General features: G+C 36.3%; 1 protein-coding gene and 1 long non-coding RNA gene across 2 annotated transcripts; one reads left to right on the forward strand and one right to left on the reverse strand.

Annotated features, from left to right (window-relative positions):
• Positions 1-27,529, reverse strand: LOC136819378 (von Willebrand factor D and EGF domain-containing protein-like). The gene is made up of 21 exons (XM_067075613.1): positions 27,390-27,529; positions 25,952-26,673; positions 21,529-21,626; positions 20,716-20,807; positions 18,909-19,091; positions 16,548-16,751; positions 15,932-15,994; positions 12,158-12,399; positions 11,158-11,244; positions 10,656-10,819; positions 9,359-9,521; positions 8,069-8,212; positions 6,938-7,123; positions 6,406-6,665; positions 5,740-5,933; positions 4,311-4,588; positions 3,380-3,620; positions 2,663-2,799; positions 1,688-1,960; positions 566-671; positions 1-161 (listed from the first exon to the last, which is right to left on the reverse strand). The coding sequence occupies exons 4-21, from the start codon at positions 20,777-20,779 to the stop codon at positions 1-3; spliced, it is 3,150 nt and encodes a 1,049-aa protein (XP_066931714.1). The 5' UTR covers positions 20,780-20,807; positions 21,529-21,626; positions 25,952-26,673; positions 27,390-27,529.
• On the forward strand, positions 17,511-18,567 carry LOC136819350 (uncharacterized). Its single transcript, XR_010848431.1, has 2 exons — positions 17,511-17,765; positions 17,897-18,567. It is a non-coding gene; the product is annotated as an uncharacterized lncRNA (long non-coding RNA).
• Positions 27,530-27,651: the final 122 nt, after the last annotated feature.

The raw sequence follows: 27,651 nt of genomic DNA on the forward strand, positions 1-27,651 counted from the left end.
TCAATGCAATGACTTCTTCTCTGAGATGACAAAAATTGCAACACCAATTTGGCGCGATGTTCTTTTTTGTTCGGGATCAGATACGGGTATTGTGAAATTCATACGTGCATGTTTGAAGACTTTGTATGGTGTTGAAGTCCGGAAGACGGGTGCTAAATTATCTATGGAGTAAAGTAGTTTAAAGGATTAATCTTGATAGAAAAACTATTGGGAGGATTGTAAAAGAAATCAGTTTTGGCATAATTTTTGAGAAATTTTTTCTACGTTTTTCTTATTTTATTTTTGAAAGTGTTAATTGTGTAAGATCAAAAAAGGGCTGGTTGCTCTACACTGTATACAACAGTGCTCTAAGATATTGATTTTGACTCGTAGACCATAGATTCCTATGCTATATATGAAACAGGTTCTAAAATTCCACACTTGTTAGTAAAAAGATATAAAAAAGTCTTATGGTTATATCATAGGCTCGATCAGCGAATCCCTAGAATTCGAGTTCCTGCTTTTCTATCACTATGCCTCATTACATTTTATTGTTTAGAAAAAGGATTTCGTAAATTTCTCCTACCTTTTCTGGCAGTAAACGTGTTCTGTCCAACGCATTTTTTACACCAATCTGTTGGGTGAGATTCACCATTGGCAAAACAATAATTGTTCACTCTACAGGAGTCGTCCTATGAAATAAAAGAAATGATACAATCGTTCTTTCTGAGTAGACATCTCGAACTAATATTTCACTCACTTTTTCGGGACGTCTCCACTCACTTTTTCCGTGCTCATTCTTACTGAAATCTTACATCAAGGTCAGGCGCAAAAGTAGCTCTAATCGAAATGAAATGCTACCTATCACACCTAACAGTCAAGAACACCTTCAAATTAGCCTATCATAGGCTATTTATAATTAGTCAGAAATCGAGGTTTTTATCGATTTTCGGCTAAATAGCCTATGATAGGCTAATTTGAAGATGTTCTTGACTGCCTAACGCACTCTTCAAAAAGACTAAGTCTTCTTTTGTTAGAGATTAGCCAGTATGGTCTTAGTATGGAAAGAGTTATAATACATGGGTTGCAAAATTATATCAAAGCAGTCAAAACATGTGATTACTCAAAAAAGTTCACGTGATTTTATCCCCATGAATTTGAATCAATCAGAAATGAATGTGAAAATTTCGAGTAAAAACGTGATTTGTCTTCAGACTTTAATTTTGCAACCTGTCTATTACACTAATGACCAGATACTTTGACCAAAATATTAACACGGAAGCCCTATCTTGGGGTAAAGAATGAAATACTCGTTATATTAAAATCGGGTTGAGATTTTTAAACCCGGGGGGGGGGGGGCACTCGATCTGAAAACGACCATACGTTCGGCCCAAAATTTGGCTTCTAAAATCGGACCCTTACAGTGCAGTGAATTTCCATGAAAAATCATACCCTTACAGTGCACTTTTTCAAAATTTCTCTCCCGGAAGGGCGAAAATTTAGCAATTTTCCAAGAAAATGTGGAATTTTTCCTCCAAAATTGTCCAATTTTGTGCCAATTGTACCAAAAAATTGGCCTTTAATCACAATTTCATACCCTTACAGTGCACTAGCTGAACTATGAAAAACCTACCCTTAAGGGCCGAACGTCTGGTAGGTCATTTACATTGAGTGCCCCCCGGGTTTTTAAATGAAAAGTTTCTCATACCTTCCACCGGCAATTATGGCTTGCTGCATCACAAATCAAGCATTTCGAATCATAAATAACAAATTGTGAACTTTGACTGGTAAAACTATTTCCATCATTAGACAATCGTATATCAAAGCCTCCAACTGGGATCCCTTTTTGTGTAGAGGAGAACATGATATCAACTGGTACATTGGGAATGTCACATGTCAACTCTGCGAAACTTAATAATTGACTTTTCTGAACTGTAGATTCACCATTGAAGGTTGTGTCGATGCCATGATCTGTTGTAAACTGAAATGTTAGAATATAAATATTGATCAAGATTATATGATACATTGATTAACCGACAACTTCAAATCAATTTAGATTTAGCTAGATGACAGAGTAAAGTGTAGTAATTTAAGAATTGGGTGTTTTTCTAATGTGAGCTCGTTGACTAAAATATTGCCAAAAAAAAGGGTTAAAATCGCAAAAAGTAATTTTCTTAATTTCTTCTACTGAATCAAGAAGCACAGTACAGTTTTATCAGCTTTAAACAAAAAAAGAAGCGCTTGAAATCAGAAAGACCCCCTTCTCATACACCCGGTAGACTTTTTTCAGCCATTTTGGGTAAAAATAACGGATTGAAACTCGATATTCTCATGTTTATTATAGCTGGATTTTTAATGCCATTGTTTTTAAGTCAGATAATTCAGTAGAAATTGAAAAAATAGCACAATATTTTGCAATGAGGATTTAATACTTATTTGATTTTTTTCAGCAGGGACAAAAGTTGGAGTATAATTCCCCACTGGTGACGATATTTTGGCCATTTGCTCCAGTGGGAGGCGGTCCCAGTGTCTGTGAGAAGGGGGTGTTCAGAATTGGGCTTTGCCCTCGGAATGGAAAAGATTGATTTGCCTTGAACTTAATTTTTAACTGCAAAAATATAAATGCACCAAGATCAATGATTTCTATTAAATAAATCCAATTTACCCTCTTCGGCAAACATACCTTGAGTTTATTGGTTTGACATGCAAGTTTTGGTGAATTAACAAAGTTTTTCCCAACAACACGCGTACGTAGGCAATCTTTATTTCTAATATCGCATAAACCATTAAATGCTACTTTTTCTAGAGTTGGTTTGTCGCCTAAAAAAAAGAAAAGATAAAATTCAAATCCTAGTTATCCATTGGAGGCACTGCTCATCGTGTGTAAAATTCCCGAGAGTCACCCCCGTCTTTTGTTTTTGTGTTTCAGAAACTTGATTATTTTAATTAGTAAGTTTTATATGAGAGATCTTTAAATTTCATTAAATTGAATTAAAAGTTTGAATGGATATAGGTTAATACAATCGATGGATTTCTAGACCTTTTCAAAAAAAATTGAAAGAGGTTAACCCTAATTTTGGGTAACTCTTAGACGGCGGGGATTTTATACAGGATAAACTTCCCCTGTATCAAAACATATCAGAAGGGATACGTGCAGCCTACCCATGTGACGGAATTGAAAAAACAAAAGTGGTCTTATCTGAAAAATGTTTTTCTCGCTTTATAGATATACAAATCTGGAACAAAAATTAATACTTAAAAACTACAGCCCATAATTCACCCTTATTTTCTGGCTTTGCTTTGACTTTGAATATCTTGGAAAGAATTCTGCGAGGACTGTTTAGCGTTTGATCCAAGGAAATTATCTTTTTGGAACAAACTTAATTTAAATTTATCCTACCTGTCTGGATAGAGCAGTCTGTCGATAAATAGCCCGCATCACATACACAAGTAGAATTGACACATTTGCCTTTACCACTGCAATCATTTGGGCATAATGCGTTACCAACAGCTTGTGGTGGCTGAAGGTTGCCATTTTGACCTGTTTCCCACAAACTTAAATTCTTTAAGGCTTTTTCTTCGCACTCATTTTTCAGAACGCCAAGAGATGAGAACTTGGCTGCATTCAAATCATCCAAAACCTGTTGAAAATGTCAGATATTCTCATTTATATTGCACTCAAAATACTTCCCAGAATGGTCAACGGTAGATACCATTGATTTCAAAGCCCGGAAGGGGCTAGATTTGAATGGTGAGTGAAGCCACTTATTGCAAAAGGCGTGACCCACGAAGTTTTCACACAAACGCCAGATCGAAAGAAAAATATGTCGTGTGAAAACAAAGAAAAGCCTAGATTTATCCCGTCCTTCTAAATGCGGCGGCGCAATACATAATAAGGCTAAAACGTGACTCTCCTAGGAGAGCCTAATTACAAAAAGCTTTCTACCCTCAGAGAGACTTTTTGGTGATTTTATACAGAGAGTGAGTGAGTTATAATTATACATATGGCCCAGTAAATTATCTATATATGTTACAGTCACGACTAAAATATTTCTAAGCGTGTGAAATTCAAACCAGAGATTTATAAAGCCCCAAGGTCTAGATGTCATGCTTTGGCTGGAAAGTGTGTCGACGTTAGGTAGGAAATCCTACCTAGGTCACGTGAAATGACAATAGAATTTCAGCGCTTGCTTGTCCAATGAGAAGCTTCGTAGGTTTTCGAAAACAATAACAGCAATAATATTTTTTTCGATACGATAGCACGACATCTAGTCCTTCGGGCTTTACAGAAATCTGTGATTTAAACCAGAGAGAAATGAAAGAATACTAACCATTGCGTCAAATTTGCAACTGTGTTTGTATTGATCAATACCAAGATCAGGGATCATTTTTAAGCAAACTTTACCGATATCTGATTGTCGCAATATTTGATCGCATTCTTGATCAGCTTGTTGCTCCGTGATACCGTTCGGTGTCGGGAAAGATGGAAGCGTACCATTTGGTTGTGGGGGATCGTAGAAATAAAAAGCATCCTCTCCATCATCGGGAAGAACGATTTCATCATCGCCGATGTCTCTTCGTTTACGACGTCGACCACAGTGCTCGGAAACTAAATTACAAAATTTGAAATTTGAAAAATTGCATTTTTATAAGCTTGAGAATGGTGATACCACCGAAATATATTGCTTGACTGTTTTTAAATTTTAAACTTTGAAAAATGGCTTCAAATTATAACATGAATTACAAAAATTATGTAAGTAGATAGTAATAGCATAAGCAAGTATGATAAAATGACTAATTTAAGAGGCAGTAGGGTATGATAAGTAAGACGAAAGGATATTTTGCCGAACAACGGGCGGGTGGCAGCCAACTTTTTGAAAATCGGTAATCATCGGGACTTTTTCACAAGAAATCGGGATTTTCCCCTCTTTTATTGCGTTTTACAGCCCGTAGCGGGACTGATATGAATTTCCATGCTTTCTGCGAAATCTTCTGTTCATACAATTAGATAAACACTTCTTGCACCATGGGTTCTTTATATATAAACATGGATTGAAAGTGATTTTTAACCAGAATGAAGCCTAATTACCTAAATTTTCGTTAGCCTGTCTAGTTAAAGTAAAATGTTTCAGTCTATTTTTCCAAATGATAATACCTTTCATAGTGTACCATGGGTGTACCATAAATATGAAATTTAAGGAGAGTGGAAAAAAGAATTTGAACATTTCAACATACCTGTAGCCTGTACCACCCCGCAACCACGTTTTATTTCTTTTTTGAACTTGCCGTGTGTCGGTCTGTTACGGTTAGCGAGATTCTGTGTCACGTAACAGACTGACAATCCATTTCGGATATAATCGTAAATAGACCGAACTTTGCGTTATCTTTTCAGTCAGCGAAGAAGAGTTTGGTACAGGCTAACATAATTGGAGAGAGAAGTTTTTGGAAGCCATTATTTCCATTGTTATATTGGTTACGGTTAGCAAGATTCTGTGTCACGTAACAGACCGAAAATCCGTTTCGCGTTATAATCGCTCGCGTTTGCGTTATCTTTTCAGTCAGCGAAGAAGAGTTTGGTACAGTCTAACTTACCTGGAGATAAAAGTTTTTGAAAGCCATTATTTCCATTGTTATATTTGTTACGGTTAGCGAGATTCGCTGTGTCACGTAACAGACCGAAAATCCGTTTCGCGTTATAATCGCTCGCGTTTGCGTTATCTTTTCAGTCAGCGAAGAAGAGTTTGGTACAGTCTAACTTACCTGGAGATAAAAGTTTTTGGAAGCCATTATTTCCATTGTTATACTGTGGTCGGTCTACAACATTGTTAGCAGTGCAATTGATCTGTTGATTCATGTGAGCGTTAGTATCACAAAAACATTTCTTATGGGTTCTCTTGTGGTGACATTTCTTTGGGCCGCCTCGATAATAAAACAAACTTGTACCAGGTGACAGTCTTTAATGAAAAAAGACAAAAGTTTGTGTAATTTACCCCGGCTGGCACACAACGTTGTTTCAATGTTTATTTAACGTTCACAACGTCAATATAAAGTTAGATGAACGTTGAAACAACGTTGTGTGCCAGCTAGGTAGCGTAACATGTCCCAAAAGATACCTTGATAATCCCATTAATTTTTGCGGCTTTTATTTTGATGGCAAGAGGGAGGCCTCTTTTTTATATCCTTTACCCTTCAATCCCGGCAGACGTGTATACACAGTTTGAATTTGCCAATTTACCGAGTCCCAGATTTAAGACTATAACTCCTGACCATTTTATTTCAAAGGGCATAAACCGAATAATTCGAACTGAAATATTGGTCCTCTCAACTGAAAAGTGATTTGAATTACGAATCATTCTCTAATTCGAACTAATAGATTTGACCCTTGAAAATCGAATTAGAGAGAGTTGATTGTACTGAATAACTTACTTCCAACTTTCAGTGAAGCCTGTTGGTGCAATAGTTCTCGGTGCTACTTCATAAACTGTTCCATCTTTGCTCTTCATATTGAATGGTGTGTTGGGGTTATTATTGGGAATAATCTGATCCCAATTTCCACATAAACCAGACGTATTTCTGTAATCTTCTGGTGGAACTAATACAGTAATGGTAAATAACCAGTAGTAGTCCGAGAAGGCGAACCACCGGAATATATCAACAATAACTTGTGAACCAGATGGGAACTTGAGCTGAAAATATATTTGAGTTTATCTTTTATAATTAAATAAATAGACATTCAAAATTTATTTTTCTTTAAAAATCAATCAAAACATGTTTTGATTTCTAAAGAAAAAAAAAGAAAAAAAAGTTTGAAAAATAAATTTTGAATTCAGCTCTACAATTGTTTTGGAAAAAAAAAATCAGTATACAAATATACAGATTTTTTTTTGTTGAAAAAACAATTCCAAAAAATTGTTCAAGTTAAGAATACATTCGAGTTAAAAAGACTTTACTATATTACCGTAAATTGTTTTCCATTTGTACTTCTCTCCATTATACTTCCTGGCTGTGGTTCAACCGTGCTTGCAAATCGCGCGCGTGGTATACCAGTGCGGCACGAATCTACAATCATGACGTCATCCCCTTCACGAACTGCCACCGCACAGTTACATGCAACTGTTCCACATTGAAATGATCTTGTCTGAACCTATAATGTTTACATGGTGTAATATTTTTAACGAATGCACCCAAGAAGAGAAGGGACCTTAAAAATCGTTCGAATTACAGAGATAGTTTGGAAAGTTTAAAGGGACTAGACTACGCAATATATTGGTGAGCAATATTCGACAATACAGTTTTCGGACCGTAATGTACGGAGTGAACAACACGTCCTCTATTATAAAAACAAATTTTCTTTCTGTAAACAATCCCCCTATATTGTTGGAATATTGCAAATCGAACTGACAATATATTGCGGACACCTTTTCAATAATTTGCCGGCATTCAGCGATACATTATCAATATATTGTGTAGTGTATGTAGCCCTTAAAACTCAAATACTACTATTGAATTTAGATAAAACTGAGAAAAGCGGGTGAAATAGAGCATTTTTTCCCCTTCTTTTTTAACTTTCTCTGAAATTTAACCAATGTGGACGGACTGCAGTATAAGAATTCTTTCACAAATTTCTTGATAACTACTATCAAAAGAATCAAACATCCCCTTCTCACAGACTAACTTGGACCCTTTCCCACTGGAAAAATTGACTGAAAAAACGTCCCAAACGGAAAATTATACTCTAATTTTTGTCCCTACTGAAATAATCAAATAAATAAATCCTAACTGTAAAATATTGTGTTATTTTTCTGCTGATTGGTAGTGTGAAGGTTTCGATTACAGACTTGCACCACAATGGACTGTGTTCGAACCCCAAGCACTTCCAGGCAAGGTGTTAAGATAAATATGGTGATAAACTCTCTACCTTCACTCATAAAATCAGTCCCGACGGAACAACCGTAAAAGTGGGGAGGCTGAAGGCTCAAAATGAGATAAAATTCGCTAGGAATCCGAGAAAAGAATCTCATTTGCTAAGAATGGGGAAGCTGAAGTCTCCCTAGTCTCTCCGCTTCCGCCGGGCCTGAAAATAACTTACTTCAAATAATCGAGCATTAGATTTAGCCAAAATATAATCTCCAACTCTCATATGATCATAGTATGTTGTTATTTCATTAAAAGGAACAATGTGTGGATCGCCCCATGATTGACATTGACCAGTTGCAACGTCTTGTGTGTTAACCTTTAGACAAAGTAAAAGATATGGTTTGAGATATTTGACCCGTAGCTTCCTTATAATATGCAGATGAGATGGAGCTTTTATAAGATACTTTAATAATTTGGCCATTAGAAGTAATAAAAATGACGCCTTCTTTAGAAAAAGTAATAAAATTGTTTAATTACTGGTTAACGACCAACCAAATCATTTAAGAGCTTGAAAAACTCCATCTCGTCGTCCATAATATGGTCCTGAGAAAAATCCTCCAAATATTTTTGCTCGAGGTATTAAAGTTCCACGTTTTTGACTTGAAACCAATAGCATTTCTTTTTTTTTTGGGGGGGGGGGCACTCGATTCAAAAATAAGCGTACGTGCGGCCCAAAATTAGGCCTTTGAAATCGGACTCTTAATTACAGTGCAGAGAAAAATTTAGCCAAATTTGAGTAAATTTGGGCAAAGAATTGGCCTTTACGGTGCATTTTATTGAAAATTTTTAACCACTTCTAGGCAAAATATGGTCAGATTTCCATCTTTGCTCATTTCGATCCTTACAGTGCACTTTGGAAAGTTTGGAAAAGAGACTCTTGAGTGCCGTTCGTTAGGTTGGTCGTTTACCTTGAGTGCCCCCCCGGATTTCAATGTAAGAATCGTGTAAAACCTATTTAAGAGATTTCAAATTGTAATAGTTAGGCCAAAATGTTCAGTACTTTTACTTGGATTTTCTTGGAGGCGTACTTTGCTACGAATGAGTAAAATGTATTACTGTTTCTCAATAACTCGAACACAAACAGAGATTTGTCCGTATTTTGAAAAAATTCGAGTTATAGAAACTATGCTTATAAGGGTTGTTTAAACTGTAAAGACCAAAATAAGGTTGTAGAGATTTGAGTTATGGAGACTAAGACCATGTTCAGACGTTATGGTTCCGTTCCGTTCCCTTCCGTTCCGAAACAAGTGTGAACGTCAAAAATCGAAACGTCAAAAAAAAAGACGTTACAAAGTAAAACAGATCGAAACATTTTCGCTACACTTTTTTCATCGGAACGGAAATGCTCCATTTTCTTGCTCCAAAACGTTCCGAAATCAAATATGAACACACTCTATTCGTAACGAAAATAATACTGGAGCGAAAAGGAACAGTAACGCGTGAACATGATCTAAACCCTTACGGTAACTTCAGGAATAGACTCGTGGTTGATCCACCATTCAGATAATCTTAATCTCCTCTGGATACTAAAAGTGATTTTCAGTGTTTTGTCACCATCATCGAGAAAATCACGTTTGGCATCAACACTCAATGTTTTCACTTGTCCTGGTCCACCATTATCAAAACTAAATATAACAAGAGCCCCGAAAATACGGATAAATATTTTCATACACATAACAAAAGGAGAATAAACTTTTCTTGAAATGTATGAAATAATAGCCAACCTCCCCAACTGACACACAACGTTGTTTCAACGTTTATCTAACGTTATATGGACGTTGTGAACGTTAAATAAACGTTGAAACAACGTTGTGTACCAGCTGCGGGTCGTCCTCAAAAACTTGCGGTGCTACAACACTTCGAGGTCGTCAGACATAATTAAAGTTTACAAGGGTTTGTGGTTTTGTATCAAAATTAAAAACGTTTTTTTGTGAGAACATTGGTAGACCTACTTAAGGTGAATACTTTTGGGAAGTAACGGTATGGCCCAAACCTTTTCGGGCTACTCGGCGAATATGAACTTGAAAATGTCCCGAACATGACCCAAACTGACCCGTGTATGATCCGGGTATGTTCGGGTCAGGTTTTTAAATGGAGAAATCCAAATATTTGTGGCATGAACTTGACCCGAACATTGTTCGGGCTAAAATAATGTTTTTCTATTTTGACCTAGTCTAGCATGCTAGACGACTTAACTCAGTAAAAAATAGGAAGTAGAAAACTTGACAGGAGCATCAATATAGTCGTCTAGAATATTTTGTGCACAACAAACTTTTCATAAAAATTCTCTTTTTTCATGTTTTTGGATAACATTTTCAGGGGGTCTTGTTGGTTTGTTTTGGTTTTTTTTTTTTTTCTTTCACTTAGAAATTCTCATTGGCTGAAATTTTTATTTGTTTATATATTTTGTTGTATATGATTGTTTTCTCACCCCGCAGAAATCTGCGGGACCTGCTGGAACTCCCGTAAGCTACGGAAACCACCTTAGCCCAGTCGTTTATTTCAACCATATCCCGACATAAAAATTTCCCGCTTTCAACAAAAACGTTATAAACGACTGGATTCCCAGTCTAATTTTGACCCGAACATGACCCGAAAATATTCAGGGTATGTTGAACCATACCGTGGCTCTTTGGTTGTAAACTTTAAAAACCAAAGATTCCTTCAAAATATATGAGAACCTGAAACTTACCTTAGAGTGCAGAAGCTCAAAACAAAATCTTTCTTCAAAAGGTATGAGAATATAACCTGAAACTTACCTTACAGTGCAGAAGCTCAAAACAAAATCTTTTACAGTTTGTGCTACTTCTATAACCAGCTTACACGAAGTAATACCAGGACCACAAGTAATCGGTACTGTTGTTTTGAATGTTATATCTTTAGGACCATCACTTTCTTTCAGAATCATTGTTTGAGGACTGATCTATGAGTGCGAGTAATGTTAATAGATAAGTCAGCAGTTTTTGAGCTATTTTGGCTATTTTCTTTTTTGTGATGATCTTATTTTGGTAATTTATGTGTTCGTGGTGAGAGCGAAAACTTGGCGTGAATACGTGATAATGAATGGCGCTGGGAGGGTCTCTCATATTTGAGTACACGCTTGTCTCAACACACCGGACTTTTCTCCTGGTGATTTTAGCCACTTTGTTGCTATTTCCCTGGTTTTGCTGCATTATACACCAATACATCGATTTAAAAAATTCAACGCCTCTTTAAGAAATAAGAACCTGGCTGAACGAAAAAGTTTCAAAATATTATTACCTTGATACCAGCATAGAAAAAGTCACTCCTTTTCTTGTCTGTTACCGTCGCAGAGTTAGCAAAATATGAATGAACTTCACAATAAATCTGTATAACGATAAATATTGAATTGCGTAATGTTATTCTAATAGGCTTTTCTAGAAATAGTCCGTGTCCCCCTGTTGATGATATCGGATATCCAGGGGGTTAACAATTTTTGTTCAAAAAGTGGATATAGGGGGTTAAATATCTACAAGGGAGTGGATATCTAGGGTTTTTGTTTACTTTACCAAGTAAAAAATATGATATCCAGGGGGGGTAAGCATCTTATAAGAGAGGATATCCAGGGGGTTGAGCATATTTTCAAGAATGGATATCCAGGGTGTTCGATATATACGAAAAATACGAAAAATCAATATCCTCAACAGTGGGGGTAACATTTTTTTTCTGGAAAAGCCCAATGCGACCCTGTCTCTTTAATCAGTGAGTGTCGAGTAACCAGTGTGTCGAAATTAGAAAAAAATTGGAATTCACTGGGATGTAAAATATTTTCAAAACGTTTTGTTTCCTTCATTTTCACAAACGGTTTTATTTAATCTTTGAGGAATTTTGATTTATAGTAGACATAGGTCTGTTCTGTACAAAGTCGGGGACTTCTTAACAACATCTTCTTGTTAGTTATATAAGCCCTTTCACAGGGGATAAGCGGTTATGGAGGCACAATCAGTCCTGATTACCCATGATCCATTAGAATTGTGAAATGGCCTATTCAGATAAATTTGCTGTTTGATACTGTGTAAAAAGTTTAAATGAAAAGCTAGCATTTTTCATTATATAAAAAAAGATTATGAAACAGTTGCCTCCCTCTTATTCGATATCTTCATGGGACCAAAAAATTTCTTCCAATTAGAGAAAGATTCAAATTACAGAGAGTAATTTAAAGCACTAAGGGAATCAATATCTTAGTTCGATTTACAGAATGAATCGAATAATATTAAAATATTTATCGAACTTTGCTTACATCTTGCATCGATAAAAAGGTTAGATCCTCTGCTTGTTTATTGTACAAATAAGATTGGTGTGCTGTCCCTTGTAGCGTTTCTTTCTTTAACAACTTTCGATTTGCATTTGGTGGAGCGCCATACCATAGAACTTGATGTTTTGCATTACTGTTAGGGTATTGAGGGGTAAATTTACAAGTAAAATTCAAAACCTTTTGATCCACAGTTACTGTTGGAATTCCTGATAACCTGGGGTACTGATCTAAAAATGAAGAAAACAGATAAACACTTAAACAATCTTGGCACCAGTTGGTCGAAACTTAACAAGTAGCCTCAATTTCTTTATCTACTTCTTTTAGTGTCGAATCCGTTGGTAACATCAAAATATTTGATTTTCAGACCTTTTTCGACTTGATAAATTCTATTCATTAACCAAAAGTCGATTGACTCGAAAACTGCAGAAGATTCGAGAGACCTTTTTACAACACATCTTCTTATAGCACCCCTGTCTCACAGCCCCAGTGGGGCTTTTTTCATCAGTCGGGATAAAGTTCCTATTGAAATCCCAAAGGGGATAGAAATTCTATTGTTCCAAGTTTTAAAAATCCAGTGGGGATGGTTTTGGAGTGCAATTTTTTCAAGTATTGAATTTCGAGTGGGGATTAAACCTAAGGGCAAATTAAGAATAATACCAGTGTCGTGGTGCACCAACCGGTTAAGGCTGGGCCCACGGCAACAACATTTTTATTTAAAAGTTTTTCCCCGGATATCGGCCTGACTGCCGTTAGAAGACAGGAGATGGAGTTCATGGAGTAGATCAAGGAGGTGGGAGAAACAAAATGTCGAAGTCTAATTTCATTCGATAACTCATTATACAATATCCAAACATACAGTTCCATAAAGCATAAAAATTCAATAACGTTCAACACTCCGAGAAGACGGGAACGCACGATCGACTCTGCCTGGCCGGTGTCATTTCCGAACGAACTCTTTACTCTTCCTGGTACCTGGATCTCTTCTCTCATGTTGATACTCCCCGACGGGAGGACTTGCCTCGCCCGAGGCTAAAAGCGAAGTGTTTTTTCTCCTAATAGAATTTCTATCTAACGTACTCAAGGTGAGCTTCCATTCAATGGTTACCATAACTACGAACATAAATAATAAAATTGCGGAACTATGTCCTCATGACAACACTCCCTCGACAATGGAGATTGGTCCCCAATCTTTCGAATAGTTTTCTTAAAATGGATCTATATCGTTTTCATTTGTTTTGTTATATTTTGGCATTGCTCGTAGTGTTCTTTTTGAAAAAGCGTTCTCTGAACCAACAGTTAATCGCTAAATGGCCAGGTTCTTGACAAACGTAACAAAGTTGGTCATTGCCCATGGTTTTGGACTGGTGTGCTTTATTTTCGGACATTTCTCGATCTCTCGTAAAGGGTTTTTTCGATTTTGACGATTTTCTCTTTTCGATTGACAACTTCAGCTTCAGTCTTCTAACAGCTTTTTCGTATGAATCAATCTCGTTCAGGAACAAATCATTTTGAGTGTTTTCGTCTAAACCAGCCATAAAGAAATCTAACTTTTCATCGGGTTTAACATTCAGCTCGGTAAACATTTGTTCCATTTTCTCAACATATTCATCCAACGTAGATTGACCCTGTTTGATAGAATAGAGATCCTTTCTCAAAAGAGATCCATTGTCAAACTCAGTAGTCAGACTTTCAATGGCTTTATCATACGTATTCTTTCGCTCGTTGCTTAGTCCTCGAAAATACCATTTTGGTCTTCGTCTCAAACGGGTTGGTAGTAGAGTCAGCTTCTGGTTGTCACTCAATTCAGCAACGGAAGACAGTTCATTAAAATCAGCTAAGAAAGATCTAAAAGTCTTATCATACTCATCGAAAATTGGAAAGTCATCGTGGTCAACGTTTAGGTGATTCATATGATCTCAATACAAATCGTTTGTACGATAAACATCAATGTGATTGGCTCATAAACAAAAGAGGAGCAGTCGTGGACGTTTTCAATAGTCACATCGTGTCCGACACAAGGTTGGTGGTTATCTCAAGAGCGGCTATCGGTTTAAAGATCGATTGAATCCATGTTGGACGCTGCCATAGACGTTTGGTTTCCACAAATAATCAAATCAGAGCATTAATAATTAAGTTGCTTGGGTTTGATTTAACATGTGGTTTCTATACAACGTTTGTTCATCATTGTTCATGATTCGGGGCGTGGCTGACGGTAATTTGGGTATCAATAAATCATAAGTTATACAGTTTGAAAAATGGGTAAGCAATCAAATTTTAATTTGAAAGGCTGCTCGCAAGCAGGTGTAGTGTATCAAGTTTCAGTGAAAGGTGCATACATTTGAAGAGTTTGAAATCAGCTACAGTTTGTTCTGGTTTGTTTTCAATTCACAAAGATTGTTTGTTATTGTTATAACAAATCGTGTCCATCGTACCGTCGATAGTGCGACGACTAACTAGACGGGGAAATAATTGTCGTAGTTTTTCAATGTAGGTAAATCGTGGATTAGTGCCTCAGCTGCCACTCGCCCAATGTCCGAACGTCTCGAGAGGATAATTGATTCGATAAATACGGTCGAAATAGTCGGTTTCTCGTCGTACATCACTGCCAGAAGTTCATTTTAGATACTTAAGGCGATAATTTGAACTTCTAGGTTTGTCTGAGCTTGGAATTGTGCGAAGGTAAACGCAACTAGGCAAGCTAGGACAAAATGCGGAGTTTGTATATCGCTGAAAGAACTTGTAAGTGAACTTGAGGTATGGAACTATGTCAAACTTTTCTAACAAGAACCACACCCACCATAACGATTAAACAATTCTCCAACAATACAGAAAGTGTTTCATATTCTATTCAAGTATTCAGCATTCAAACAATTCGGTTCGATTTTCAGCTGTTGTATGTTGTAAATGTTGAAATTGTCGTTGTATTTTTTTTCAAAGTTCGGTTTTTGAATTTCTCCATTTTTTCATTGTACATCTCCCTTATAATCTATCTCCATCAGGCTCATCCTCTAAAGCTGAGCCCCCAGATGTCGTGGTGCGCCAGCCGGTTACTAAGGCTGGGCCCACGACAACAACATTTTTATTTAAAAGTTTTTCCCCGGATATCGGCCTGACTGCCGTTAGAAGACAGGAGATGGAGTTCATGGAGTAGATCAAGGAGGTGGGAGAAACAAAATGTCGAAGTCTAATTTCATTCGATAACTCATTATACAATATCCAAACATACAGTTCCATAAAGCATAAAAATTCAATAACGTTCAACACTCCGAGAAGACGGGAACGCACGATCGACTCTGCCTGGCCGGTGTCATTTCCGAACGAACTCTTTACTCTTCCTGGTACCTGGATCTCTTCTCTCATGTTGATACTCCCCGACGGGAGGACTTGCCTCGCCCGAGGCTAAAAGCGAAGTGTTTTTTCTCCTAATAGAATTTCTATCTAACGTACTCAAGGTGAGCTTCCATTCAATGGTTACCATAACTACGAACATAAATAATAAAATTGCGGAACTATGTCCTCATGACACCAGCCTCAGGTTTCAAAAATGGCTGAAGAATTACCGAGTTTTAGTGCACTGACCCAATTTTAGAATCTTTTGCACCCCTCATAAAATCTATTGTAAAATCATAAGATTTTTACCTGCCGTAGTATTGGCACCAAATCTCTTCCCCAGCCCCCAAAAATTTTCAAGATATTTCCAGGACTGGAAATCTCTTATTTCGCCCAATGCGCAGGGTAACATGAATATCACTAATTTACCTGTACATCCCGGAGTGAATCCGTTAGGCGAAAGTTTGCCTTCAGGGCATTGTGTCTCGCTTCCTGATAAAGAAATTTCACATTTTAGTATTTATCAAGAAAACTTAGCAAGATGATAGAAAATTATCGCATCATTATCTTATGAAAATGAATACTTAAAAGGCTTATCATATTACTTAGAATAAACCCCCCGGTTGTTTATTCACTTTTTGCTTTTAAAATTTTGATCGAATTAGAAAATGATTCGAAATGCAGTGAGTACTATATACTACTCTCTAGCCTTGAGCGGAAAATTCTTATTCTAGTCTAAATTGTAGGAAGATTTGACTAAAAGAAGTTCGAATTTGAGTTAACTATTGTAGGAGATACGTGAAATCAGGCCCGGTGGAAAAGCCGTTAAAGTGGGGATAAATGAGATAAAATTTGCTAGGAATTTGAGAAGCTCAAAAGTGGGGAGGTTGAAGTCTCCCCAGGGCCTGTAAATGATGTCATAGGCTTCTGCTCATCCTCTAGCGAAAATTGTTTTTCATATAGGAAGTATATCTATAGAGGTCTGCGATTTAGACTAAAGATGTCCTCTAAGGACCAATTGCATTGCGGATAAAATTTCTTTTACCTATACAATAAGACTCTGGGCATCCAGGTGCAGGTAGTAGATTATAGACGTAAAACTCTTCATTTCCCTCCTGACATTTTTTAACATCAATGTTGAAAGTATCTTTACAGCAAGCACTCTGAAATCGAACACATACAGGAACTGTCTTTGTTTGGCCGATAGTATCCGGGTGCAAGCCATTCATCCAAATGGGGCCATTTGTACCTGAGATTAGAGATCAGAATTTAATTAATATCGTACGAAAATACAAAAAATCCTCAAATTGTGAACCCGGGGGGGGGGGACAGCTGGGCAAAAGGACCGACGGGTATGTGCGAGTCCTAAGAGTACATTTTCCAATATGTTTGAAATGCACTGTAAGGGTCGGAAAAACTAGAGATGCACTTTAAGGGTAGAAATTTCAGAAAATTCTGGAAAAATCTAGACCAAAAATGACCAAAAATGCTAGAATTTTGACCATTTTTTGCACGAAAGGGATCGAAAATTTGGGGGAAAATACACTCTAATGGTATGATTTTCACTGATTTTTGCTGCACTGTAAGGGTGCAATTTTAAAAGCCAATTTTTGGCCCGCACATACCGTCAGTCCACAAACCCAGTGCCCCCCCGGGATTTTGAACAAAATTCTGTTTACTGTCTTAGATATTGCAGACATTTTTGTTAGGATGTTGATGGTTAGGTTAGGTTGATGCAGGCTATTGGCAATCGTGCTCCTTATAGTACCCGCAAATTTTTGTGGATTGTATTTCTATAACTTTGAGAAATGAGAAATGAGTTTCGACATCTACCCTAAATAATCCTTTATACCAGTATCATTACTTGCAGACAACAATAATATTTAGTTTTATTCTTTTAACCTTTTCAGCCCGGCGGACGAGTATAGTCGTCGAGCATACGTTCCGGCAGACGAGTATAGTCGTCTTTTTGACATAGTGATCTTCTAAGCTATATTTCTCCCATTGCCTTCTTTGCTAGCCGTAGAAGTAAAGAGAAACGGAAAGTAGAGGTTCTAAGCTTTCTTTTGATATATGGTGATGTAATGTTTTGATCACGTGGTGAGGCAGCAGATTTCGGAGAAAAGGTAGAGAAAAACACTGAATCAAGATGGCGACCAAGAAATGGGTTTTTCAAACTTACTGCTAAAGTTCTTGGGTTTTTTGACTGGTTTAGGCCACTTTTCTTCATGGAAACATTGTTTTTATAATGGCAAAACATCCAGTAAGTATATCTTATATTTTGTGTTTTGTTTTTAGCATAAAAATTCCATTTATTTGTCATTTTGAACACTTTTCTCGACAAACCATCGGAGTGTCGACCCAAACTTACAGTACTTTTTACTTTTTATTCAGGTTGGAGCATGGAAAGTGGACAAATTCAATGCAAAAGTGTTTTCTACACCTCATTTATTTTAAAGGAGCACCAAAGAATTTGAAAAGTCTGGATTTATGTTGAATTGCACTACTTCTTCCGCTCCACCAGCAACGGTCGATCGATCCCCGAAATTCTTGGCTCATAACAATGTCCTGATTACAGCTTATATGGATCAAAATGATGGCAGGAACCACATAACAGCCACATGAAATTATTATGATGACATTTAGCATTCCTTATGGGCAAAAGAGACCAGATTTGATAGCAATGAGTTTGCCTCAAAAGGCTTACGGTTTTTGGAAACTTTGCAACTGTCGCCGACTATGCCATCTAGTTTCACGGTAGCCGATACCCTTCAAAAGCTTCAGGAGCTAAGAATACTGACTGAAAGTGTTGTTTAGATAGTTGGGGAATACTTTTACACCATTTTTGATGTTGTAGCTGCTTCTGGAAACACATTATCATCAAAATACTTCAAAATTATATATATTGGATTTTTTTAGCCGAAAATCGTGATTTTTTGCAAAAGTGACCGATATTTGGGAGGCTGGTGTGACACATACAGATTTTTCTGGATGCTGATTTTTGGTATATTACTTCAAAATGATGTATAGATTGATAAATAGCCAAAGACAGATTTTTTAATTAACTTCCCCCCACTTTTTTTTGCTCTAGAAGTGAAAAATGCAAAAAAAGTGACATTACCGCAAAACGTGAAAAAAAACTGTGGTTTACGTGATGCTACCATTTTTGTTGGAATATTTTATTTGGATTGGTACTTGGTCTAAAAGTTGTAGAATTTAAGTAGCTTTTCAGGGATACCTTACTTTTTTTCTAAAGATTCTTAGTTCTTGAGTTATGATCAAATAACTGAACATGTCTATTTTCTGAAAAAATGTTGCGCGCTGACAGCGTGAAAATTTAAAAAGTTGCGCGCTGGAAAGGTTAAGAAACAAATCCTCTCCGGGTCAATAAAAAAAAAGAGCATACCACATGCGTTTTGAGGTGGACATGATGTTGGCATTTCTGATCCTGCATTACTTTTGAAACGATACCATCCTGTTTTAAATCCTTGTCGATCACACCTGACAGCTGTATCACTTAGTGCTAAGAACCCGGTGCTTCTCTGCCATACATTGGTACTATTATCAACGATATGATCTTTGCAAGGATCTAATGTCATGAAACATAAAAAAAGTCATATAATATATGATTCCTAGTAAAATCAGATTCTTATTTTATTTACCGTAGTCACAGTCGAGGTTCTCGGATTCAAAAGTTTACTTGTGAGGAATTAGGACCATATTCATCAAAAGTAGGAAACACTTTTTTGATGCAAAAAATATTATGAAGTCATATAATATATGATTCCTAGTAAAATCAGATTCTTATTTTATTTACCGTAGTCACAGTTGAGGTTCTCGGATTCAAAAGTTTACTTGTGAGGAATTAGGACCATATTCATCAAAAGTAGGAAACACTTTTTTGATGCAAAAAATATTATGAAGTCATATAATATATGATTCCTAGTAAAATCAGATTCTTATTTTATTTACCGTAGTCACAGTTGAGGTTCTCGGATTCAAAAGTTTACTTGTGAGGAATTAGGACCATATTCATCAAAAGTAGGAAACACTTTTTTTTTTGATGCAAAAAATATTATGAAGTCATATAATATATGATTCCTAGTAAAATCAGATTCTTATTTTATTTACCGTAGTCACAGTTGAGGTTCTCGGATTCAAAAGTTTACTTGTGAGGAATGAGGACCATATTCATCAAAAGTAGGAAACACTTTTTTGATGCCAAAAATATTATGAAGTCATATAATATATGATTCCTAGTAAAATCAGATTCTTATTTTATTTACCGTAGTCACAGTTGAGGTTCTCGGATTCAAAAGTTTACTTGTGAGGAATGAGGACCATATTCATCAAAAGTAGGAAACACTTTTTTGATGCCAAAAATATTATGAAGTCATATAAAATATGATTCCTAGTAAAATCAGATTCTTATTTATTTACCGTAGTCACAGTTGAGGTTTCTCGGATTCAAAAGTTTACTTGTGGAGGAATGAGGACCATATTCATCAAAAGTAGGAAACACTTTTTTGATGCCAAAAATATTATGAAGTCATATAATATATGATTCCTAGTAAAATCAGATTCTTATTTTATTTACCGTAGTCACAGTTGAGGTTCTCGGATTCAAAAGTTTACTTGTGAGGAATTAGGACCATATTCATCAAAAGTAGGGAACACTTTTTTGATGCCAAAAATATTATGTAGTTTACATTAAAGTAAAGAATCCCTTGTATCCACTTTAAGCGTATTAATTTTGACGTGTTCTTAATATTCGTTCGGCGAGTATTGAATTTGGCGGTTATTTTGAAAATTTCGGTGGATATTTAATCCGTAGAATGTAAAAATACTTTTTCCTTGCCTTCATGAAGTTCTTCAAATTCAAAAAACTCGTCTTCGAAAAGTCTTCATTTTCTTTTTTATCAATTCCTGAGCCCTTAAAACCCATTGAATGCACTATCAATCCGTAACTTTAATATTTCAAATATTTTTTGATTTCAAAAGTTTGTACATGCCCCAAACAAAGAAAAAATGCGATCTCGATTTAGTTATTCGAGCAGGGTCTGAAAAAACAGGACGGTATGGGTCACAGTCCTCGTAGGTCCAGAATTACCGGTACATAATTGAAAAAAATTGGGCGATTTCATGACAGCGCGGCACTTAATTTGGAAGTACAAGGAATCCTTTGGTGTCATCATAGGATTTAAAATTCATACCTTGCGAGTTTGCTCCAATAATTAGTGATACCGAAATCACAATTGAACAATAGAACCACGGCATTTTGTATAAACAACAACTTAATTGGTAGCTAAAAAGAATCAATGAAGTAATACTGAGTTAGTTTGCAAGGGTGACCAAAATGCTCTTGGCTGTCTATCCGAAGGTAGGAGAGGGCGCTACTCTTCTCCCTGGCTTTCTCCAATTACCCTTTTGCCTTCTTTTTAACTGAGCATCAAGTAGAAAGACATCAACTACCAGTTCTCAGTTTCTAGGTATGACTGGAGCAGAGTTGAACCAACAACCTTGCACACTCCGTAGCCGATAATCTATGTTTTGTTTATACTAAGCAACCTTAGTAACACGTAACGATAATTTACAGTCTGCTATCCAATACACCCCCTTCTCACCGACCCGGTGGGACTTTTTCAGCAAGTGGGGATAAAAATAACGAACTGAAACTCGATGGGGATTGATATCCCCATGTTGCTTATGACTGGGGACTTGAATTCTATTGTTTTCTAGCGATCCAGTGGGGATGGAAAAATAGCACAATATTTTGCAGTGAGGATTTGGTTATCTGGTTATTTTCTGCGGGGACAAAAATTAGAGAATAACTTTTTTTCATATTTCTTAATGAGATAAACGCTAGACCTGCATCAACGGGTTCCCCTAACGTCAACCAAACCAAGCCTCTCACTTAGACCTTTTGAGCGCATCATCTAGTCCAAAAACTACTCCTACTCTCAACAATCACACTTCACTTTGGACCTAAACTTTTTAAACCTAGAAACTATAACTTACTCACTTACCTTGTATTGTGTTATCTTTCTTATTTTGACTTCTTCTTTGCAATGGTTGAATCTGTTTGAATTTCTGCAGTTCTTGATATTGGTCTTTTATAGAGATTCTGGACAAAGGACAATGTGAAAAATGTAGGAAGCGTTAGTGCTAATATGCTTTTGTAAGCAGTTGTACTCTAAGAAATTCACTTATATTTCCCTCTATCAAATGTACTGCTTAATCAATCAAATACGATAATTAAAAAGGGAATAATTATAGATAGACTGCCAGTATCCCTTTGGTTTTTTTTGTTATAAGGAATGCGAACCAGGATTGCAAACAACGTCCGCTTACAACTTTTTTTGATGAGCAAATTCTTTGAGATGGGAATCGATGGCCTTATTCAATTACTGTAGATTTTAGAAGATATCGAAACTTCTAATCAGCTGATAGTCTCGATTTCCAGACCACTATTCTTTTAACACAAAACGTAGGAGCAATCCTGCCTCAAAGAAAAAAAGAAGAAAAAAAGCCGTACGGGAATTTGGAATAGTAATACTAATTCAAACACTCGAAAAGTAAGCAAACATCTAGGTAGGTTTTTCTACTACTGTAAAAGAAGCTAAAACTGATATTAATTAGTAGTCTAGCTCTAGGCTAATCAGCTAATGAAAAAGTTCCCATACATAAATTTCTCTAAAAACGAGATATTCTTGTCACCGCAGTTGTAGACACCCTCACCTTTACATAGCTATCTACCCCAAGGTGGGGGAGGGCGCGTTTTTTCTCCCTGAATTGCTCCAATTACCCTTGATCCTATACCCTTTAATTGTGACATCAAGTACTACTTTGGTAGTCTCTGGGATGCTCCTGCCAGGTGACTTTGCACGGCCTAGCCGAATTCCCTATCTTTATACTACAGCCACTCATTATCGGCGCCAGAATTTCCTCGGGAATTTTCTAGTCTGAATCGCAGACCTCTATAGATATACTTCCTATATATATAAGAAACTATTTTCGCTAGAGGATGAGCAGAAGCCTAGGAATTTTCCCGCTTATCAGATGATTCCGGGAGTTCAGTACTAGGGAATGGATTAAAATGGATGTAAATAAAAACTTCCATATCTAAGAGGCTAAGTGTGTGGATAGCCTGGATGTACATACCATAAAACAGCTTCCAGGTTTATGTTTAAATCACCTGTATTCATTTCGGTGCACTTACACCTTAAAACAACACCCAAGTTTTCTGTGATCTTTGTACACAAGAATGGAATCTTTTAGGATTTTATGTAACACCCTGTATGTCTCACAGCCCCGGTGGAACTTTTCCCCACAAGGCGGGGATAAAGAATTTCTACTGAAATTCCAATCCAGATGAAAATTCTATTGTGCCAAGGCTAAAAAATCCAGCGAGGATGGCTTTGGAGTGCAATATCTAAATATCTAATTTCGAATGGGGATGAAATTCTAGGGTATTTTTGCCATAAAATTTTCCATTGGGGGTGATGGTCCTAGTGGGTCTGTGACACAGGGGTTAGGCCTGTAGGAAGCATTTTCATAGGTTTACAGGAAGATGAATTTGTACTGCCCTTTTGTAAAACTTTTATTAGGGTCAAGATTGAGGAAAAAAGTGAGAAAAAAAATTTATGGTACAAGCATACAAGCATATTTCGAATATTTAACTTAAGCTTCCTATTTTTTTCTTAAATCGGATTACCGTGTACGTTACCTATTTGTTTAGCTTTTTGTTTCATTTACTATATACGACTCAATGGAGTTGCGTAGGCGTTCAGTTTTAGTTTTTAAAGTAGTGGAAAATGATATTTTGAAATCGTGTCTCTCGTGTGGCGTTTTAGTTTCTAAGAATTCAATTCTTTCGTTAACGTCTCTTGTTTTTTGACCAATCGTTCGAATTTACAACGGCCCGTACCCTATAAGGAATAGTTTAAATTTAGACCAAATTATCACAATCTGTCGTAAAGGGATAGATAACTTTGTCTATATATGGTTAAATACCAAATCTAAACCTTTTATGGTCATTATAGGTTGATGTGTACAAACTCTCCTCATATAAAATTTCCCTTTCAACACCTGCATTTGATTGATCTTCCAAATCAACCCACAAAAGAAGTGTCCTTTTCTCGACTTATGTTCAAGTAAACACCCCTGTGTCACAAACCCACTGGAAAATTTGGCAACAATTTCGTCCACGATGGGGAAAATACCTTGGAATTTCAGCCCCACTGGGAAATTTACTTTGATTTCATCCCCATTCGGAATTCAATGTTTAAAAGTGGCAGTCCCCACTGGATTTTTTAACCTTGGAAAAATATAATTTCTATCCCCATTTTTATATTTTTATCCCCACTGAGGAAAAAAGTTTCACCGGGGCTGTGAGATAGGGGTGTAAGTAAAACTAGATTTTTACCTTAAATAAAGTATGGGCCTTTTGAACTAATTCTATCAGATTAGTACTGTACCCTCCAACTTCAGATTTAATCTTCTCATTGGAGAAAAAATAATTTTTCAATTTGGAATTTTAAGAGGGAATAAAGAGGGGTTAACCCATAATTTTCCGCGAAGTTTTGGTAGAGGAAACATCATTGATCGAAAAGAATGCAAATGTATAATTTTCCTTCACCACCAATTTATTTATCACTTAGACTTACTACTTACAGAAAACAAATTTTTAAACAATTGACCCCTCAAGCATGGGGGGTCAAGCAGTTAGCCCGGAACACTATGAGTACTAACTGATTTTAGATAATTTTGAAAAGGACCACCACCCCTTTTCACTTGGTACACAATGTACAAATTGATTTTGAGGTCAGATTTCAATACACCACCCCAAAAATAACTCAAAATTGCCTTTTTGACCAATACATTTTTCAAAATTAACCTTTGAGGAAACTTTTCAACGAGATTCTGTTAGACATTAAACATAATATAAAATTTTGTAAGTTTTTTTATTTTCAAATTTTAAAATTATCTTTTTAAGATTGAAAATTGAAAAAATATATATTAATAGTGAATCTCATTAAAGGTGTTTGGACAAATTTTGAAACCCTTGGTAAGAATAAGGACCTTCTAGAGACAGCTAGAATTGAAAATGTTCACAACATGTGGTATTTTACATCAAGTTCATGATTTTTAATAACTTAATAACCTATAAGAGAATTACAAGAAACTTTACTTATTGTTCTGGAAATGTAGATTTGCCCATTTTTGGACTTAAAATCATGGATCTAAAAACAAAGAAGAAACATCATACCATCAGATGTTCATAGAATCTAAAGAGTTCATTATTGATTCATTATTATTGCATGCCTGTACATCTTGAAAAGCAGTTCTATGAAATTTTCTTACATTTCCCCCTTCCCAAGCAGAGATCGATTGCATCATTAAGTCAGATGAGTACTTTACAGCTTTTACTTTCACAGGTTAAATAGAAATGTCAAACAACGAGTTTTCGATTCCTTAATAAGAACGTCCAAGAATTAAGCCTCTGTATGTTCTTAACTTATTGAGTTTTAAGCCTAAAGATTTTCTTAACATGTTAGTTTCGCCATTTTGTGAGTATTTTGTCCATTTTCCCAAGAAATCGCAAAGTCTTAAATTATTCTTAAAATTTTGTCCATCAAAGTCTTATTTTCTCATACAGTTTGTTATTATAAAAAACACCATGTGTCGTGCAGAGACGACTAGCTTTTCATTTTCCTACGTTCGATAACTTATACCAACTTTAACGCCCTCGATTTTACTGGTCAAAACTGTGGGATGTTCAACTTCGGTCGGTCGCCTCCTGTCGCCTCAAAAGGGTTAGTTGCATGAACTCTCCAATGCTTATTAAATATTAGAGGTAGCGAAGTACAAATTTTTCTATATTCTAATTTTGAAAGAAACGTTTTTTAAAAAAAGATGAGAGTCGACGGAATACGGAATTTAATGATAATGATAATTTAATGATTATACATCAATTAATCATAATAAACGTATTATAACTCTGTCGCTTTGATTGACAAGCTTAGCATGTCTTCATTATTTCAAAAAAAAAAATGTAAAAAACTGTAGTAAATAGGAAAAAATAGCTTATGATGTCTAGTGCTAAAACAGCTTCAACGGAATAGCACAACGCGACGAATCTAAAAATAGTAACAAATCTGGTCAAATTTATTCGTTTGTACAACTTTCAATCCCATCCTCATTTGTGTTAATTGCCCTTGCACGTTAATTAATTACAATATCAAAAGAAAGGTAATAACTTTATTCTCCAATCATTTCGAAATGAACTGTGGGATCGGAACTCGTACAAATTTCTTATTGAAATAATTATGACGTGTGAAATGCGGAGCGCTATGATAAAGAGCGGGGTGTGGTTATTTGTCAATAACTGATTAGCTGGGGCGTGAAGCTTTACTACTAGTGACCGAGAATACTACGGATATGACTTACTAGTGATTCCTTAATCTCGTAAAAGATCACCCATTTAGCGCAAACCACGCTATGCTCTCAAGTGGTGAATGTGCTCATCCGACCTGGCCAAATCATTCAAGACGACGTTGCCTAATGACTAAAAGAATAAGCAAATATGACTGCGGTACACAAGGTCTCATGTTTATGATTAGTTTTTGTTTTCGATGCGATTGTTTTGCTTTAATCAATCAACGCGATCAAAAGCTCATTAAATAATCCGAAATCTTCACGAAAAAGATCAAAGTGGTCTGCTAACCTGTGAAGATTCTCTTATGGAGCCATGACCTTTAAAGTAAGTAAGTTTGCGACCGCAGTCGAGGGCGACCCAAAGGCTCCCTTTTCGTATAGCTGTCTACCCGAAGGAAGGGGAGGGCGCCACTCCTTTCCCTGGTTTTCTCCACTTACCCTTGATCCGTCTCTTTAGTTGCTGAGCATCAAGCAGAGAGGCATCAAGTACCATTTTGGGAATCTTTGGTATGACCCGGCTGGGGATCGAACCCACAACTTGCGCACCGTAGCTGGATGCTCTGCCTTCATGCTACGGTCGCTTTACTACGCACCTTTAAAGTGGTTAGGTGCCATACACTGGGTAATCAGAATCTGCTTGGAGATGGATACATATCGCTATATCAACCAATCTCCAGGACCAAAATGGATGTATTTTGCACGTGACTGATATAATACCGTTGTTGAACCATGGCCTGAATAAAGTTAAAAAGTGAAATAATTCTTTTGGATTTAAGTGATCTATAGTCTAATATATAAAGTATCTGCATTATTTATCTCGTTAAGAATTTGCATTTAAAATATATCTGATTATAGATCTTTTATTAAAGATTGGTAACGGTATCCTGAACTGCAGGAGGTCTATCAGCAAAGCCTTTGGATTTCATCTTTCAGTGATTTATGTAGTGGTTTCGACCACTTCACGGTTTGCAAAATATAGCCCATTTTTCGCGAGATTCCAAAAACTGGAATACCGGCATCAATAAAAAAGATCGTACAAAACCACTATATGCGGTTAAAAAAGATAACGGAAAAGCAGTAATTTTGTCGCTAAATACTAAAAATGGATTTTTTTTATCAAATACCCGAACCGGTCATAGAAGTAAAGCCTTTGCTGAAAAGTGTGCCGTGATTAAGTAGGAAATCCTACCTAAAGTCACGTGACATTACAATAGAATTTCAGCGATTGACCAATTAGAAGCTTAGCGGGTTTTCCGATATTCACTTTTTTTTGCCTGTGATGGCTTAAAGCCCGACATCTAGCCCCTCGGGCTTTATAAATCTATGGTACCGGTAGGTATCTCAAATACCGGAATAACAGTCTTAAAAAAACAAAAACGGAATATCAAATGCAAAAAAAATCCTTAGTTTTATCACAAGAGCAGATAGATAAAGAGATGTCTCAACTTACCACAAATGAAATCAACAACCGTCATTTGAAAGCAAATCCGCACCGTTGATTTCAATAATGATTGTTTCCAAGAAAAAAAAACTGCCTCGCTTCATATGATTTTTATTGCTTTTTCAAAACTAGCCTTTTTGTATTTTTCTGTAATTTAAGAGAAAAGATTCATGAATTTAAATCGAGTGACACACTTGAAATGCATGTGAAATGCTTTCCATCGTGCTCAGCTTTCCTAGATAAGAAAAACCGTATATACATCCCAAATAAA

This window comes from Clytia hemisphaerica, unplaced genomic scaffold (assembly GCF_902728285.1).
Source record: "Clytia hemisphaerica strain Z4C2 unplaced genomic scaffold, Clytia hemisphaerica genome assembly, whole genome shotgun sequence".
Lineage (NCBI taxonomy): Eukaryota > Metazoa > Cnidaria > Hydrozoa > Leptothecata > Clytiidae > Clytia > Clytia hemisphaerica.